The 16,276-nt window shown below is 33.6% G+C and overlaps 1 protein-coding gene across 1 annotated transcript in view; it reads left to right on the top strand.

The window, feature by feature from the left end:
- The window catches only part of USH2A (usherin), a 673,955-nt gene that overhangs the window by 91,312 nt on the left and 566,367 nt on the right, over positions 1–16,276 (top strand). The window contains exons 9-10 of the mRNA XM_059413329.1: positions 4,118–4,313; positions 6,456–6,586. Of these exons, the coding sequence (XP_059269312.1) occupies positions 4,118–4,313; positions 6,456–6,586 (327 nt within the window). The remainder of the gene's footprint in view (positions 1–4,117; positions 4,314–6,455; positions 6,587–16,276) is intronic.

Raw genomic sequence — 16,276 nt, 5'->3', positions numbered from 1 at the left:
ATTGGACACTTTCAGCATTCATTAAGTATCTTACCAAAAAAATCAAGGGGTGAGAAAAATAATTCATGAATTCTGTTATATATGTATATATTATTTTTTAAAGATTTTATTTATTTATTTTAGAGACAGTGAGTGTGAGTGTGGGGAGGGCAGAGGAAGCAGAGAATCTCAAGCAGACTGCACTGATCATGGAGCCCCAACACAGGGCTTGATCTCACGACCCTGAAATCATGACCTGAACCAATATCAAGTGTTGGATATTTAACTGACTGAGTCAACCAGGTGCTCCTATTATTTTAAAATTTCTCTTGCATCAATCATATTTTATATATAATTTTATATATAATTTTTATATATAATGTAACTTGACAAACTACTGTAGGTTTTAGGGTACAAAACAAGAATTCTTTTTCTGATCATTCAGATATTAAAATTAACTTGATAAGTTGAAGTACATACTGATTCCCCATTAAAATGTTAAGGTTTTATTTATTTTAATGTCTTTATAAAAACACAGAACAGTCTAATTTATGAATAGAAATTTAAAAATCCTAAATAATTTTAACCATTATTTATCATAAATGGCATTGAGTTTATTCTATGAATGCAAGAATAAATTCTAATTAACTAATAAACCTAAATAACAATTTATAAATGCAATAGGTCAAATATTTAAATCAGGACCTTTAATAAAATTGGTAATATATTTATTATTTTTTGTATAAAACCATCTTGTTATTTTGGGGTAGATAATTCTTCTTTTAAATGATAATTTACCTGAAATAGTCAACATCATTAAATAGGTTGTAACTTTAAAGATATATCCATTAAATTCAGAAATAATACAAAAAATAAGTTTCCTCCAAAAAGATTATATTTGACCAAGAACAAGATGAAAACATTATCTTTACTAGTAATGAAAAGCATACATACTAAAAGAGTAATAAATATTTTTCTTAAAATCATGAAGAGATAGTCACAGTTTTAAATTGAACAGAATATAAAATAGACATTCTCAGATGTTCCTGGTGGTGGGATTATGAATTTAATTTTTCTAGAAGGAATTTGGCCATATTTAAGAAAATCTTTAAAAATATTTACTCTTTGTACAATTCTAATATACATGGATTTCAGTTACCATAGTTAGATGATACTCATCCTCCAACAACATGGTTCAAACATAAGTTATTATGGTATATTAATGGTAAGTAATTGTATAAAGTACAGGTTTAACTGCTGGCCCTTCAGTCTACACATTACTGTGGTAACAAGGCATATCATGACCAGTGACCATTCTTGACTCTTCTTTCAAAGTATGTTGGTGATTGATTAGTGCAACATCTATTCAAAGAAGTTGGTAGTTGTGCTGCTTCCTAGTCTGTCAGCAATAAACCCATGTAACATTTCAGAAACACAAATTCAAAAAGTGGAATTGAGTATTCCTTTCTTCACAGAAGAAATAGTTGGTCAGTGACACCATTTGAAAGACTTTGTATACACAGCTAGAGCAACTCAGCAAAGGCTGACTTAAGAACAAGGACTTGGGGGCACCCGGGTGGCTCAGTGGATTAAGCCACTGCCTTCGGCTCAGGTAATGATTGCAGGGTCCTGGGATCAAGCCCCGCATTGGGCTTTCTGCTCAGCAGGGAACCTGCCTCCCTCTCTTTCTATGCCTGACTCTCTGCCTACTTGTGATATCTCTCTCTGTCAAATAAATAAATAAAATCTAAAAAAAAAAAAAAAATGAGGACTCTGGTTATGAGGAATAGGGTGATGCTAACAGTGAGAGCACAAAGACTGGAATGATGGGTGCCCATCCATATTTACAAAGCAATATGACATATCACCAGGGCACAGACAGACTGCTTTCTCAGAATAGAAAGTCATACGATAAGAAAGCAAGCATGATTCAAGCAACTCAATTTTTTACCAAAAAAAATAAAACAATTTAATTCTCAAAGTTTCAAATGTTAATTCACAGGCTACTAAATGTTAGTCTATTATAATTTTTATTTCCTATCATATTTATAACTGACAGTAAGAACATTTTTTAAAGTTTTACCTTCACTTATTCCCTCTTTGATGCTTTTCCATTCTTAACATTGATCCAAGTTTCTAACCTATAATATTTTCCTTCTCTCTAAAGAACTTTTAACATTTCTTGAAAGACAGTTCTACTGACAGCAAATTTCAAAATTTTTTTTTAGAACATATTTAGTTCTTCTTCCCTTTTGAAGGACAATTTTGGAGGGTACAGATTTCTCGATTGGTGTTTTTTTCTCTCAACCCTTAAGTATTTTGTTCTGCTCTCCTCTTAATTGCATGTTTTCTGAGAAGTTAGATATAATTCCTACCATTGTTCTTTCCGCAGGTTAGGTGTTTTTAAAACTCTTTCACATTTTTTCCTTTATCTTTGATTTTCTATAGTTTGAAAATTATAGGCCTGGGTATAGATATTATTGTTTTGTTTTTTTGTTTTTAGTATTTATCCTGTTTGGTATTCTATAAGCTTCCTGGCTCTGAGGTTTGGTGTTTGACATTAAGTTGGAGAAATTCTCAGGGATTATTGTTTCAAATATTTATTCTGTTCCTCTCTTTCTTCTCTTCCTGGTGTTCCCATTATTTGTATGTTATGAATTTTCTAGTTGTCTCACTGTCCTTGCATTGTCTGTTTTGTTTGTTCAGTTTTTTTCTCTTTGCTTTTCAGTTTCTGATGATTCTATTGTTGTATCATCTTCCTCGGAAATCCTTTCCTCAGCTGAGTCCAATCTATTAATAGGTTCATCAAAGGCATTCTTCATTTCTGTTTGATCTTTGTCTAGCATTTCTTTTTTTTTTTTTTCCTTACAATTTCCATCTCTCTGTTTACATTGCCTAACCACTATTCTTCCATGCTGTCTACTTTATCCATTAGAACCTTGGCATTTTAATCACAGGTGTTTTAAGTTCCTGGTGTGATAATTCCAACATTCCTGATATTTCTAATTCTGATGCTTGCTCAGTCTTTCAGATTGTGCAGTGCTTTTTTTATTGTTGTTGTTTTTGTTTTGTTTTATTTTGCCTTTAGTGTTTCTTGTGATTTTTTTTTCCTCATTGATAGATGGTGTGCCTGGTAAAAGGTACTTCTGTATACAAGCCTTTGGCGGTGTAGTGAAGCGTGGGGGAAGCACTCTATAGTCCTATGATTAGGTCTAAGACTTTTAGTGAGCTTGTGCTTCTGGATTGTTTACAGTTGTTTCTCTGTCTCTTCCACTGAGAGGTGAAACAGGATGACTAGAGTGGGCTGGATTTGGGTATTTCCCCTCCCTAAATCAGGCTCTGATAATACCCCAGCAGGTTAGGCTCTGGTTTACTAATTTCTCCTGAGGGCAGATATTGTTAAGAAGTGCATTGAACCCTGATTTATTTCAAAATGGCTCCCTTTTTCCTCTTTCTGCCAGAAGTATGAGAAAATACTCCACTAAGATTTACTGTGAGAACCTGGTCAAACTCCCAGAAGTAAATCTCCAAAATATTTGGGATCCCCCATTATAACCAGGTCCCCTTAGAGTCTTCGATTCTCAGTCTTGTTCCTACTAAACATCCAGCAATTTGTTAAGTACAAGAAAGTACCCCCCCTCCAACCTGGAATTGGTTCCCATGGAAGCTTCTGCTACTGAGTCTCTGCTTCTGTCACTGAGACTCCCTGTTACCTGTCAGTCTTTCCTTAAAGTCTTGGGGACTCTTTGTCCTGTTTTTCCCCTTTAGAGATGCAAAAAGAGTTGTTGATTTTTCAGTCTACTCAGCTTTTAACTTGTTAGAATAGAGTGGTGACTCCAATCCTTACTTGTGGAATCTCAGACCGGAAACCAAGTTTTAATGTTTTGACAAATTAAAGATTATTGAACAATCATAACTTTCCTCATTGGTTATTAAGGTCATTTTGCATAGTTTCAGCTTGGATGGACACTTATCATTTTGCACTACTACGCCTATAATTTGCTAATTTCTGATTTATAAAACATTTTTTCAGAAACAATAATTGCTGGCTTTTAACTCTTTGATATTAGTTCTATAACAAAAATGTCTGTTACATAAAGAATCTTTGTATTTCTTTATTGTTCTGTTATTGTTTCAGTGCGATCACTGCTTGCCTCTTTATAATGATAAGCCTTTCCACCAAGGTGATCAAGTTCAAGCTTTCAATTGTAAACCTTGTCAATGCAACAACCATTCCAGAAGCTGCCACTACAATATCTCAGTGGACCCATTTCCATATGAGCACCACAGAGGAGGGGGAGGGGTCTGTGATGATTGTGAGCATAACACAACAGGTAACTAGCAAATCATAGATAACTAATAACAAAGTCTGATTTGGCCTTTGAGACCCATGTGTGTTATACAATGCATGTCATTTTAAATTATCTTATTGCTACCTTAAGAAAATGTTTCGAAACTGTACCATACGATTTCATTCATGTGGAATTTAAGAAACAAAACAAATGTGCAAAGGGAAAAAGAGAGAGAAACCAAGAAGTAGACTCTTTTTTTAAAACTTTTTAAAAATTTTTTTATAAACATATAATGTATTATTAGCCCCAGGGATACAAGTCTGTGAATCGCCAGGTTTACACACTTCACAGCACTCACCATAGCACATACCCTCCCCAATGTCCATAACCCCACCACCCTCTCCCAGCCACCCTCCCTCCAGCAACCCTCAGTTTGTTTTGTGAGATTAAGAGTCTCTTATGGTTTGTCTCCCTCCCGATCCCATCTTCTTTCATTTATTCTTTTCCTACCCCCTAAAACCTCCACGATGTATCTCCACTTCCTCCTATCAGGGAGATCACATGATAGTTGTCCTTCTCTGATTGACTTATTTCAACGAAGCAGACTCTTAACTACTAACAAACTGATGGTTACCAGAGGAGAGGTTGGTGGGGGGATGAGCCAAATAGGAGATAGGGAAGTTTTGTTTTGGGAATGTTCACAGTGTTTCCAAGAGACATAGGAGAAAATCTTGTGGGCAGCTGGAAACAGTTCTGAAACTCCTCTCTTAAGAAAAACCTTACTGTGATGCCTCAGAATAAATCAGTATCATCTATATATTTGAGTGACATCTTATGCTTATCACAATTTGTAAGTGCATATTTATTCCTATAATTATTTAATTAGAACTCATCTTACCCACTAGATTGTAAGAAAGCTCTGTGAAAGGGATACAATGTATATTTTCTTGCTATTGTATTTCTCTGCACTTAGTACAGTGTTTGTAACATGGTAATTAATTCAATTAATTGAATGATGAAGAAATTTCTAGATTAGAGATAGAAATTCAGGAATCATCAGTATATGCAAATAGAAATATTCTAGAAATATTATAAATTCATTTAATTTTTAATTAGTCCATAGCCAATATCCATGAGAATGTTTTTCACTTGATTATTTCTGTAGTTTTCTGCTATTGAGCCAATTTAAGTAATATTTGAACAGAGTACAGTACATAGTGTTTAAAGTGGAATTGGTAGTCTTGAGTTTTATTTTAGCTTCTTTCAGTGTTTTTTTTTAAGATTTTTTTTTTTTAAGATTTTTTATTTATTTGACAGACAGAGATCACAAGTAGGCAGAGGCAGGCAGAGAGAGAGGGAGGGGGAAGCAGGCTCCCTGCTGAGCAGAGAGCCTGACGCGGGGCTCAATCCCAGGACCCTGGGATCATGACCTGAGCCAAAGGCAGAGGCTTTAACCCACTGAGCCACCCAGGCACCCCTTTCAGTGGTCTTATATGCTACTCACATTTACTTTAGAACCCCCTTCTAATTCAGATTTTTTTCTTATATAAAATGGCAAGAAAAAATTTCTAAATAAAAAACCATAAACTATGGGAATTATCTCATATTTCTAATATATCTAAACATGGAATTTCTAGTTTGCTATTTGAAATAAAAAATAATGGCTGTAAGCAGAGAAACATTTGCTTTTAATAATGTTAACTATAGAAAAATAAATTATATTTAGAACAGTATCCTTTTTTAAAAGATTTAGTTCTTGAGAAAAGTATTTCTGATTCTACATGCCTACTTCTTTCCAATGTATAACCATCATCTACCTCACACACAAACATTTCTCATATTTGATTTAGATTAAGTGCCTAGTCCTAGATATAAAAAAAAAAAAAGTTTTAAGTTTAAAAACAAACTCTTCCAAAATGTGTGGACCCCAACAAAGAAGAGCTTTTTGGAAGTGTGGTATTATATAACAGATGGGAGTTTAATGAAGTAAAGCACAGTTTGTAACAGGTTCATTGTTTCATATGCTCTGGATCACTAAATTGGCAGGTAGAGATGAAAGGTGCATTAAAATGGACGTCCCGAAAATTATAGAATTCCCTCATAGGAATACAGTCTTTAATTTTGAATTATGTGGCTGATTTTAATGAATTGGAAGTCATAATGCATAACCTTTCTCTGATGCAGGAAGGAACTGTGAGTTATGTAAGGATTACTTTTTCCGACAAGTTGGAGCAGATCCTTCTGCCATGGATGTTTGCAAACCCTGTGATTGTGATAAAGTGGGCACCAGGAACAGTGGCTTCCTTTGTGATAAGGTGAGTTTTCAGTATTGAAAGTAAAGAATTGCTTGCTTTTAGAAACTAATTTGGGAGATGTTCTACAAGTGAAATCGAGGTCTGTATTTGTCAAGAAGTCTTAAGTTTGTGTGTTTGCTTTTCTAAGAGACAGCTGCTTTAGAAATGATCCTGTGCAACTTTGAATATGGAATATAAGGCTATTGGGTACCTGGTGGCTCAGTGGGTTAAGCCTCTGCCTTCAGTTAAGGTCAAGATCTCAGGGTCCTGGAAAGGAGCCCCACATTGGGCTCTCTGCTCAATGGGGAGCCTGCTTCCCCCCACCACCCCTGCCTGTCTCTCTGCCTACTTGCATTCTCTCTCTCTGTCAAATAAATAAATAAAATCTTAAAAAAAAAAAAAAGAAATATAAGGCTATGTATGTAGGTGGTCCTTTGCATATAAGAAAGGCTCATTTTATTTTTAATTTTAAAGTTGTGAAAAATATTGAGAGGGAGGTGATTCCAAGTAAACTAGGAAGTGAACTGAGCATGTGTCTTGGTATTATTGGTGAATTAATATTAATAAAATTTATTAAATAAGAATGGTTTCCCTCCTAAGTTCCATATAAGATAGGATAACAAAGGTCACTTACACATAGATCCAAATGGAAATTGTGATAGCCCCACTTTAAAATTTTTTATTCCAAACTTCTCTCTTAACAATACAATGGGTTTTTATAATTTTATACTTTTTAAAACATTATTACAAATATTGAAGTTTGACCTACATGAACACAGATTCTAACTGACCTGGGGCTGTATAGCATAGCCTACCTCAAGCCAGAAAAAGCAGCTTTGTATTTAAGTGTGGTATCAGCTGGAGCTTTTTACTTGTTCTGATAATACTAACATATAACAATATATAAAGGACAAATTTACTTTAAAGAATCAATTCAGTGATTGTATTAATTTTTAATAATTACATATTCCCTTGTAAATAATTGTAAATGTACTCGCTAGGAATGTAAGCTCACAATCTAGTTAAAGAAAAATAAATTAAGTTAAAGAATGAAGATACTAAGTTCAAGGCAAAATATATTGGTTTTATAACTTTCAGCATATATTAAAAACTGCTCTTACATTAAATAAAAGCCAAATATAAAGTATGCCAAAATAAAGATTTGAAAAACTTCAGAGGACCTATAGTGTGTTAGTAAAAGAATGGTATGTCTTATTAGAAAGCTGGGTAGTAGAAAAATCATTAACAAAGACGATTTCTTAAAAAAAAAGTTTAAAAAACAAAGACAATTTCTACAGTGATACAAGGGAATTTTATACTATTTGGTACTAGCTTAAGAAAGATTAAAGTCTCAAATCAATAATCTGAATTTCCACTTCAGGAAATAAGAAAAGAAGAATGAAATAATCTCTAAGCAAACAGAATAAATGATATCATAAAACTAATCAAAACAATGAATTTTGGAACACTGAAAAAAATAAAATTAAGTTAAAAATAAAATAAAATTTAAATAGAAAATAAAGAAAATCAATGAAAATAATGGAATTTTGGAAAGATAAATAAATTACAAGCCTCTTTCAAGACTGACAAAAAGAGAAAACACAGATTACTAGTAACAGAAATGAAATAAGAAGTATCACTATACACCTTGCATACATTACAGTATAATAAGGAAATAACTACCAACAATTCTACACACATACATTTTACTACTTCGGTGAAATGGAACCCTTTTTCAAAAAGTATAAATTGCCTCCTCACCCATTATGAGAACAATCATTTGAATAACCCTACAACTATTAAGAAATTTAATTCATAATTTAAAATTTATAAAAAAGAAATGATATCACTATAAAATTATACCAAAAATTTAAAGTAATTAACATGAGGTCTGTATCTATTAGAGCAAAATCAAAGAGGGGGAGTGACTTTTTAACTCATTTCATGAAAGTATGTATTATCCTGATATCAAAACCAGACAAAGTAACATACAAGTTATACTTTGCAAAGTAATATACAAATTATTATAGAAAATGCCTATCATAATCCCCAAAAGATCTTTCTGTAAATAATAGATAATAGGACACTAAAATTTATATGGAAATATTATAAGATACTATATTTTAGAAATCATAAATATTATACAGTATTTTAAATATTTTATTGCATTTGTGTATTAAAGATAAAATATAACATTTGCATATAAGTTTCAGTGTAGCTAAAATAACTTTAAACAGGATAATAAAATGGGAGGAATCATTCTACCCAATTGCAAGGCTTATTATATAGTTATGTTAATCAAGATTGTGAGGTGTTGGGGAAGGATAGACAAATAAATCAATGTAATAGAATAGAGGAATCAGATAAAATCCCACATAAATATGATCAGCCAATTTTTGATGAAGGTACAAAAGTAATTCAGTGGAGGAAAGAGAGTCTTTCAACAAATGAACCTCCAACACTGCATATTCACAGAAATTAACACAAAATGAATTAAAGATTAAAAAGTAAAATGTAAACAAATACAACTTTTAAGGTATAACCAAAGAGAAAATTGGGGGGACATTAGGACTTTTTAGAGTCCTTAGACATGACACTAAATATACAATCCATAAAAGAAAAATACTGATATGCTAGACCTCACCAACATTAAGATTTTTGCTCTCAAAAGAATCTCTTAAGAAAATGAAAAGGCAATAAAGAGGGGGCAGCATTAAATACAAGAAATGACAGTTATGATACAAAGAAGTAAGTGTAAGTCAAAATATATTTTAAAAGAATCTGTGATCTTTACAGTTTTGAAGCATGTTTTCTTTAATTAAATACTTGCTGAATTTTTATGCTTTAAATCAATTTTTTTGTTTTGTGATAATAACATTTATATGCCAAAATGGCGTCAATTTTTGTTTATATTGGATATAAATCTCAACCAATAGGCAAAGAATAGAAAACAGAATGTCTATAAAATGAAACAGAAATCATATAAAGTTGAATTTCTGTACACGGATGATAGATATAAATTTGAAGATGATGAATTAAAAAGGAGAAATAGAAGAGACTTAACATGCATTATTGTCTCTGTCTTTAAAGTAGAAAGTCAGTGGTGTTATTAAGTTTGTTATTTAGTTTTCAAAAAAATAACCAGTGGAGAGCTAAAAATAATATATCCATACTTCAGTGAAAAACTGGGTACTTTCTCCCTAAGATCAGGAAAAAGAAAACAGTGTCCCCTATTATCACTTCTATTCAACATTGTACTGTCAGTTCTAACCAGGAAAATTAGGCCAGAAAATGAAATATAAGTCATCCACATTGAAAAGGAAGAAATGAAACTACCTCTGTTTGTATATAACATAATCTTGTAGGCAAAAAAATTTCAAGGAATTAATTAAAAAGCTATCAGGACCAATAAACAACAAGGTTCTGCAAGGTTGCAAAAAAATAGAAACATCAGGGGTATATCAGTGCATTTGCAATGAACAATCTTGGAATTAAGAACACAACTTTATTTAAATAGCATCAAAAGAATGAAATACTTAGGAATATATTTAATAAGTATAAAACATATTCTGAAGAATACAAAATATTGTTGAAAGAAATTAAAGACATAAGTAAATGGAAAGACATACATGTTCATATGTTGGAAACTTAGTATTTTAATGCTCTACAAAATGATCTACAGATTCAACACAACCCTCTTAAAGCTTACCTGGCTTCTTTGCCAACATTTATAAGGACATTCAAGGCACTTAAAAATGGACAAAACAATCTCAAAAAAGAAAAGAGTTGGAAGACTCACACTTTCCAATTTCAAAATTTACTATAACGTTGTAGTGATCAAGACAATGTAATGTGGTTTAAGGAGGTAGATGGATAGATAGATGATAGAAAGATCGATCAATCACTAGAATAGTATTGAGAGTCTAGAAAGAAATCCTCGCTTTTACATTCAGCTGACTTTTGAAAAGGGTGTCAATGAAGAAAGAAAAGTCTTTTCAACATAGGATGTTGGGAAAATTTCATATCCATATGCAAAAGATGCAGTTAAATTACAATTTCACACCATCACAACAGAGTCTTGTGTTTTTCAAAATATTAAATGTAGAGTTACTATATGACCCAGTACTTTGTCTACTAGGTATATACCCAAACAAAATGAAAACATATATCCTTACATAATCTTGTTTATAACATTCATTGCTACATTATTCATAATAATCAAATGTAGAAATAATCCAAATGTCCATTAGCTGATATCTGGATAAATGTGGTATACGCACTCAATGAGATATATTCCATGCTAAGAAGAAAAACAACACTGACATTTATTACAACATGTACTTTGATCTCAGGAGTGGGATTAAGGACAGGACGAAAAAAGCTCTATAAGAGATACTTCCATATAATATTTTCCATGTACAAAAATCTAGTTTAAAAATGAATAAAAGGAAAAACATACCTTAAAATGTCAACAAATTTTCTTTGTTTTGAAAACATTTTTCCTTTTTACTTTGTTCTCTCCCTAATTTGCTTTGTTGGTAATTTTCATAGTCAGACAGAAATAAAGAGAATTTTTATTGAATATGCTATGTAGACAGAGAGGAATATTTAAGAATCTGGGAGAAGACACACTGATAGAATGGTTTTGTGAATTTAAAACCACCACACTATCTCTAAACCACATTCATATTTACCTTGATTTTATTATTTTCTTATGTTCTAAGTACAGACACAAAGAATATGGATTATTACTAGGTATGGAAATATAGTGACAAATACATCTTGGCTAAATAATAAAAGATTTCTTAAAAATGTGAGTTTTTGTCATTTTCAATGGGATAGCAGAACACACACTAAAAACGTTGTCAACAATGTCAGAATTATAAACTGAAAAATTGAATTCAAGGACATTTTAAAAATCATGCAATTGCAATCCTTAATAATATTAGGGAGCATATAAGGAAATTAGGCAGTAGTTCAAGTCTCATTTTGTTATAATAACTTAGGAATCAAGCCAGCTCCAAATGGCCTGAGTGACGGTGTCGTGCGCTCTGTGTTCTGGAAGGGAACTTTCCCTTTGGCAGTTGTCATTTGAAACTCAATCCAATCTCATAAGATATGGCATGTTTGCCTTATTCTTCCATAAGAAATGTTATAATTCTTCCTCATGTGAGTGCCAAGATCTTGAGAATGGCATGAAGTAATGCTCTGAGTCACTAAATCCTAAAAATACAGATGCCAAAGTCAAGACACATAGAACATTTAAAGCATAACAATAGTATTAATATTAATAGGAGAGGGGAAAATGGAAAAGAGACATTGCTATTATTGTGCAGTCCTTAATATAGAGTCCTTGGATCCCTGGGCTACCATGGATAAGTTTTAGGCCATCCATATATAACTTTAAATTTATGTAATAATGTGTCTGTGTATTTGTTTGTTGAGGGAAAAACTCTTGAGGGAAGAGTTTTCAATACCTTCATCAGACCTAAAAGCTGTATGTGAGCTAAAAAAAAAGATGAAAATTTACTATGCTGGGGAAAAGTAGGTCCATTTATCTTAAAACCAGCCTTGGCTATTAGCACAGATACTTATAATGCAAGTTTTCCAGGATGTAACTAAACTTCCTTCTTGTTTCTTTTGTAGTCAGTGCATGAGTTACTTGACATCTTTTCTGAGTTAGAAATTGACTGTTCTTTCTTTTTTTTCTCATCTACTATGACTTAAGTTTAGAAGAACTAGATAGAGCCTCATACCCAGATGATGCTTAAAAAAATAAAATAAAATAAAAATAATTTTTAAAAAAGCATTCTTTTTTAAAAAAGCAATGCTTTTTTAGGTATTAGAAAAGAGTCTATGAACTCATTCTTAATGTACGTATATATAGAGAGAGCCCAGTCTGCTCCTTATCCAAGGTGGGAGCTAATTGGCTCCAACCTACCCTTTCTCTGCCCCTGCCCTTTATGTGTTCTTGGATCTGAGAAACCATGAGTTAAGCTGTAACAGTCGAGACAGGGGAGATCACCCAGAGCGGTGCTTCTCAAACTTCTCCTGTGCCTGTCAATATCTCAGATGTCTTTTAAGAAGGCAGATTCTAATTCAGGAAGTGTGGATTGAGGACCAAGAATATGCATTTGTAGAAGTCCCCATGTGTTGCCATTGTGGCTGATCTATGGACCATTCTTTAATAACCAAGTTGCTAAAAGACTTTCAAAGATGTATATGCAAAAGAAGCGGGATGTAGGTGTGTCAGAGAGAAAGGGGGTAAACATGAATGCGTTCTTATGCATAAGTGTATACAGCTGGACAGGAATGGGCTTCTGTTCTGTCTTCTAATTCCTATCTTAAAAGCAAATGGTTTTCTAGGTTTTCCATACAACCAAGCTTCTGTTAAATTATAGTAGAATTGTACTCTAAGCTGTGTCCTCAGAATTAGAATCTAAACTAAGTGATTAAAAAAATGGGGGGGGGGGGGAAACAACCAGTAAGGGAATCTGAAAGTTGGTTGAAAACTGAAAATATAGTTATAATTATATAAAAAGAAAGAAGAATGGTTGATTGGAATGCTCAATAAGGCATCAGTAGACTGCTGCAATAGAGCCAGAACAGAGAAAGATGATTAAGAGACATTAAAAAATAGATTAATAAGGCAGGAGACTAGGGGTTGGAATGAATTAAATGAAATGGAAAGGCATCAGTGAAGGAAGTATTTCCAGGTCCGATCCAAAGAAGATGGAATCATGAGGAATAAGGACCCTACTCACGAAAATTGATTGTTCTGCCAAAGGGATAATTCTCAAGGAAATACATTTAAAAAATGGAGCAGAACACTTTCTCTACATAATGTACCATTCCTTACAGTTCATCAGTGCTTTCTTATCTGCTCAGAACTATGTATTTGTCATCAATTACCACAACATGTCCAAAAGTCACTGTGTGAATTTTCCAGAAATATATTACCTTACATTTTGTGTTACCCACATATTAAGGTGTAAAAATAGAAATAATGCACACATTTCCTCAGTCTGTGAAAAGTGTGACCCTGAATAGTATGATGTATGGATATTGGCAATAAACATTAAGATAGTAAAGGATACGAAAGATGGGAAGTTTATCTAGAACTTAAAGAAAGACTTGAAAACTTGGACAAATTTGTGATCTCTCATTGAGAGACTTAAGGAGAGATGAGTAATAATATTTCTCTTGCCACTGGAAAGCTGAGTATTAACTGACTAATCTGAGAATGTAGAGGTCTAGATGCCAAGGATAAGAACAAAAGTGGTAGGGTATAAATGGAAAAACAGGGGGAACATGGATCTGATCTATCAATAAATGCTTGTACAAACTTGCTGGAGGTAAAATGGATGGAGCTATAACTGAGCCGAGGTTCCCACCCTCAGGCTACTTTGAGTTACATAGGTTTGAACACACCTGGCATGTCCTTGGGAATTCCCTTCTCCCAAGGGTTACAGTATAAAACGTGACCAAATAATAATACCCCAGGGCTAGATTCAACAGTGAAAACAGAATTGGCAGGGATGAATTCTGAATATTGATTTAATTAATGAGTGTAGGATAATAGGATACAAGGTCCATTGCTTTACTACTTGATAGTAGTTAGGATAAACTAACAGATATGACAAATTGATCCCCAAGTGGTCCAACCAATCTAGGAGTTTATTTCCTGTTTACAGAACTTTTCCAAGTTCCCGGCTGTTTTACACATTTCAAAGTGTGGCCCTCCTCCAGAGGATGGCTCTCCTCCAGAGGATGGTTCAGGGACATAGCCTACTTCCATTGTCTGGCTCTGCCTTCCTTTAGAAAAGGAAAAGGTAATGTGGAGAAATAACTTTCACCTCCTGAAGGTCTTTGTCCAAAAAAGGCATACATCACTTCCGTTATCATTCGGTTGAGGAGAGCTAGTTATATGCCTACAGTAGTTATGTGGAAGGGTAGAAAAATATTGCCCCCAGCTAGGGAGCCACTTCCTAAATATAACTGTGTACTCTGAAAGAGGAGAAAGGGTCTTGATGAAGAGACAGTCATCTCTGCTCAGTGTCCACATGACAGAAGGTAGCCCAAGAATAAGAAGGACGCTCTCTTCTACATATAGGACACAGTAGCTTCTGTTTAATAGAAACCCTGAGAATCTAGGACCTCATCAGAACCTTGGGGTTATCAGACCATTAATATTGGAGGCAGTGCCTGCCTCGGGGTAAACCCTGTTTAGCGGCAGAGGTCCCCGTGGAAGCTGGTCTGCTAAAACTGTGTTGGCACATGTCAGCAAAAGGGGACTAGATATGGGTGGTAAGTTTGTTTTAAAAAGACAGTCAATACATCACTGATGCTGTGTGTGTGTGTGTGTGTGTGTTTATGACACTGATTCATTCAGGACAGATTATAGGCAGCCTCCCTTCTCCTGCCAGACTAATGTGCTAATCATTTCCAGAGTCAGATGCACTCCCAGCATCAAGGGTGGACCAGTGGCAACGACCCTAGGTTCCTCAACGTCATGCAGGACTGGGGAATATTTAAGCTCCTGGAGAGCTGAAGGACTGGTCTCCACCTTGATCTACCTGCATGAAGTTTTTGTGCTATGTAGGAGAGGGCCACACTTTGAAATGTGTAAAACAGATTGTCAGATAGTTGACATATTGCTTAAAATGCACGAGGACAAAACTAGTCTGTAATATCTCATAGGTTCCTCTTGCTATACATTTGGCATGTGTGAAGGATTATGCGAAGCACTTTTAGTCAATTTATTCAGTCCTTACCAAAGTTAGTGAAGGAGTTATTAACTTATCCCTTGTGGAGTTACAGATACAGAGGCTCAGAGAGATTAGGTAACTCCTTCAAGATCACGCAAGTAATAATGGGGTAGACTAGAAATTCAAAACTCATGTTATTTGAGGTTAGAGATGCTGGGTCTTACTAAAACACCTGTTCCCACCTCTGGCCCAGAAGAGGAACATACAGCTGATTGCTCCTCTGGGTATTTACAAACGTTATCTAAAAGTATGACAGAAACACATCCATTTGTTTCAGGATCATTATGCCAAATCCTACCAATTTAATACTAACTATTAAAAAATTCCAAATATTCAGGAAATAAAAATGTGTACATAATTGGCAAATTAATTTCTTGGAACCAATGTAATTCTCAAATGGAGATTTTGGTGATACTGAGGAGGTAATATAGTTCCCTAGTGTTTGGTTTATACCAAAGATTCAGCTTATTATCTTACACATAAACTAATTTGAATATTGTGTAGAGGTATTTCCTTTTAGGCCCGATTTATTTAGTTTCTTTATCATCTAACATAGACATCTTCTCAGAATATTTGAGATTTACTTTTTCACCAGTTCAACAAACTAACATAATAGTAAGCAGCCATTCTACTGTGTAAATCCACAGCAACTTTGATCACTTTTACCAAAATAAAAATGCAAATGATCATTAAACTAAAGAAGTTAACTTTCCTAACAGCATATTTCTATACACCATTAACTAGAGATATAGAAAATTTATTTACTTATGTTGTACATACTTTTTAAATGCTGAGATATTTCACTTTGATAAAGTCAAAATACCATCTTGTTAATAACCACTATATTAATTTTACAGCAGAATACAATAAGACTATACTGTATGGTTGTGCCATTCAGATGACATTTATGAAATGTTCTAATTTAACATGGTGGCATATACTG

The sequence above is a fragment of the Mustela nigripes genome, chromosome 10 (assembly GCF_022355385.1).
Source record: "Mustela nigripes isolate SB6536 chromosome 10, MUSNIG.SB6536, whole genome shotgun sequence".
NCBI classification, from domain to species: Eukaryota; Metazoa; Chordata; class Mammalia; order Carnivora; family Mustelidae; genus Mustela; species Mustela nigripes.
Note: the sequence above shows the minus strand (reverse complement) of the source record. Positions and strands in the feature narration are given on the sequence as shown.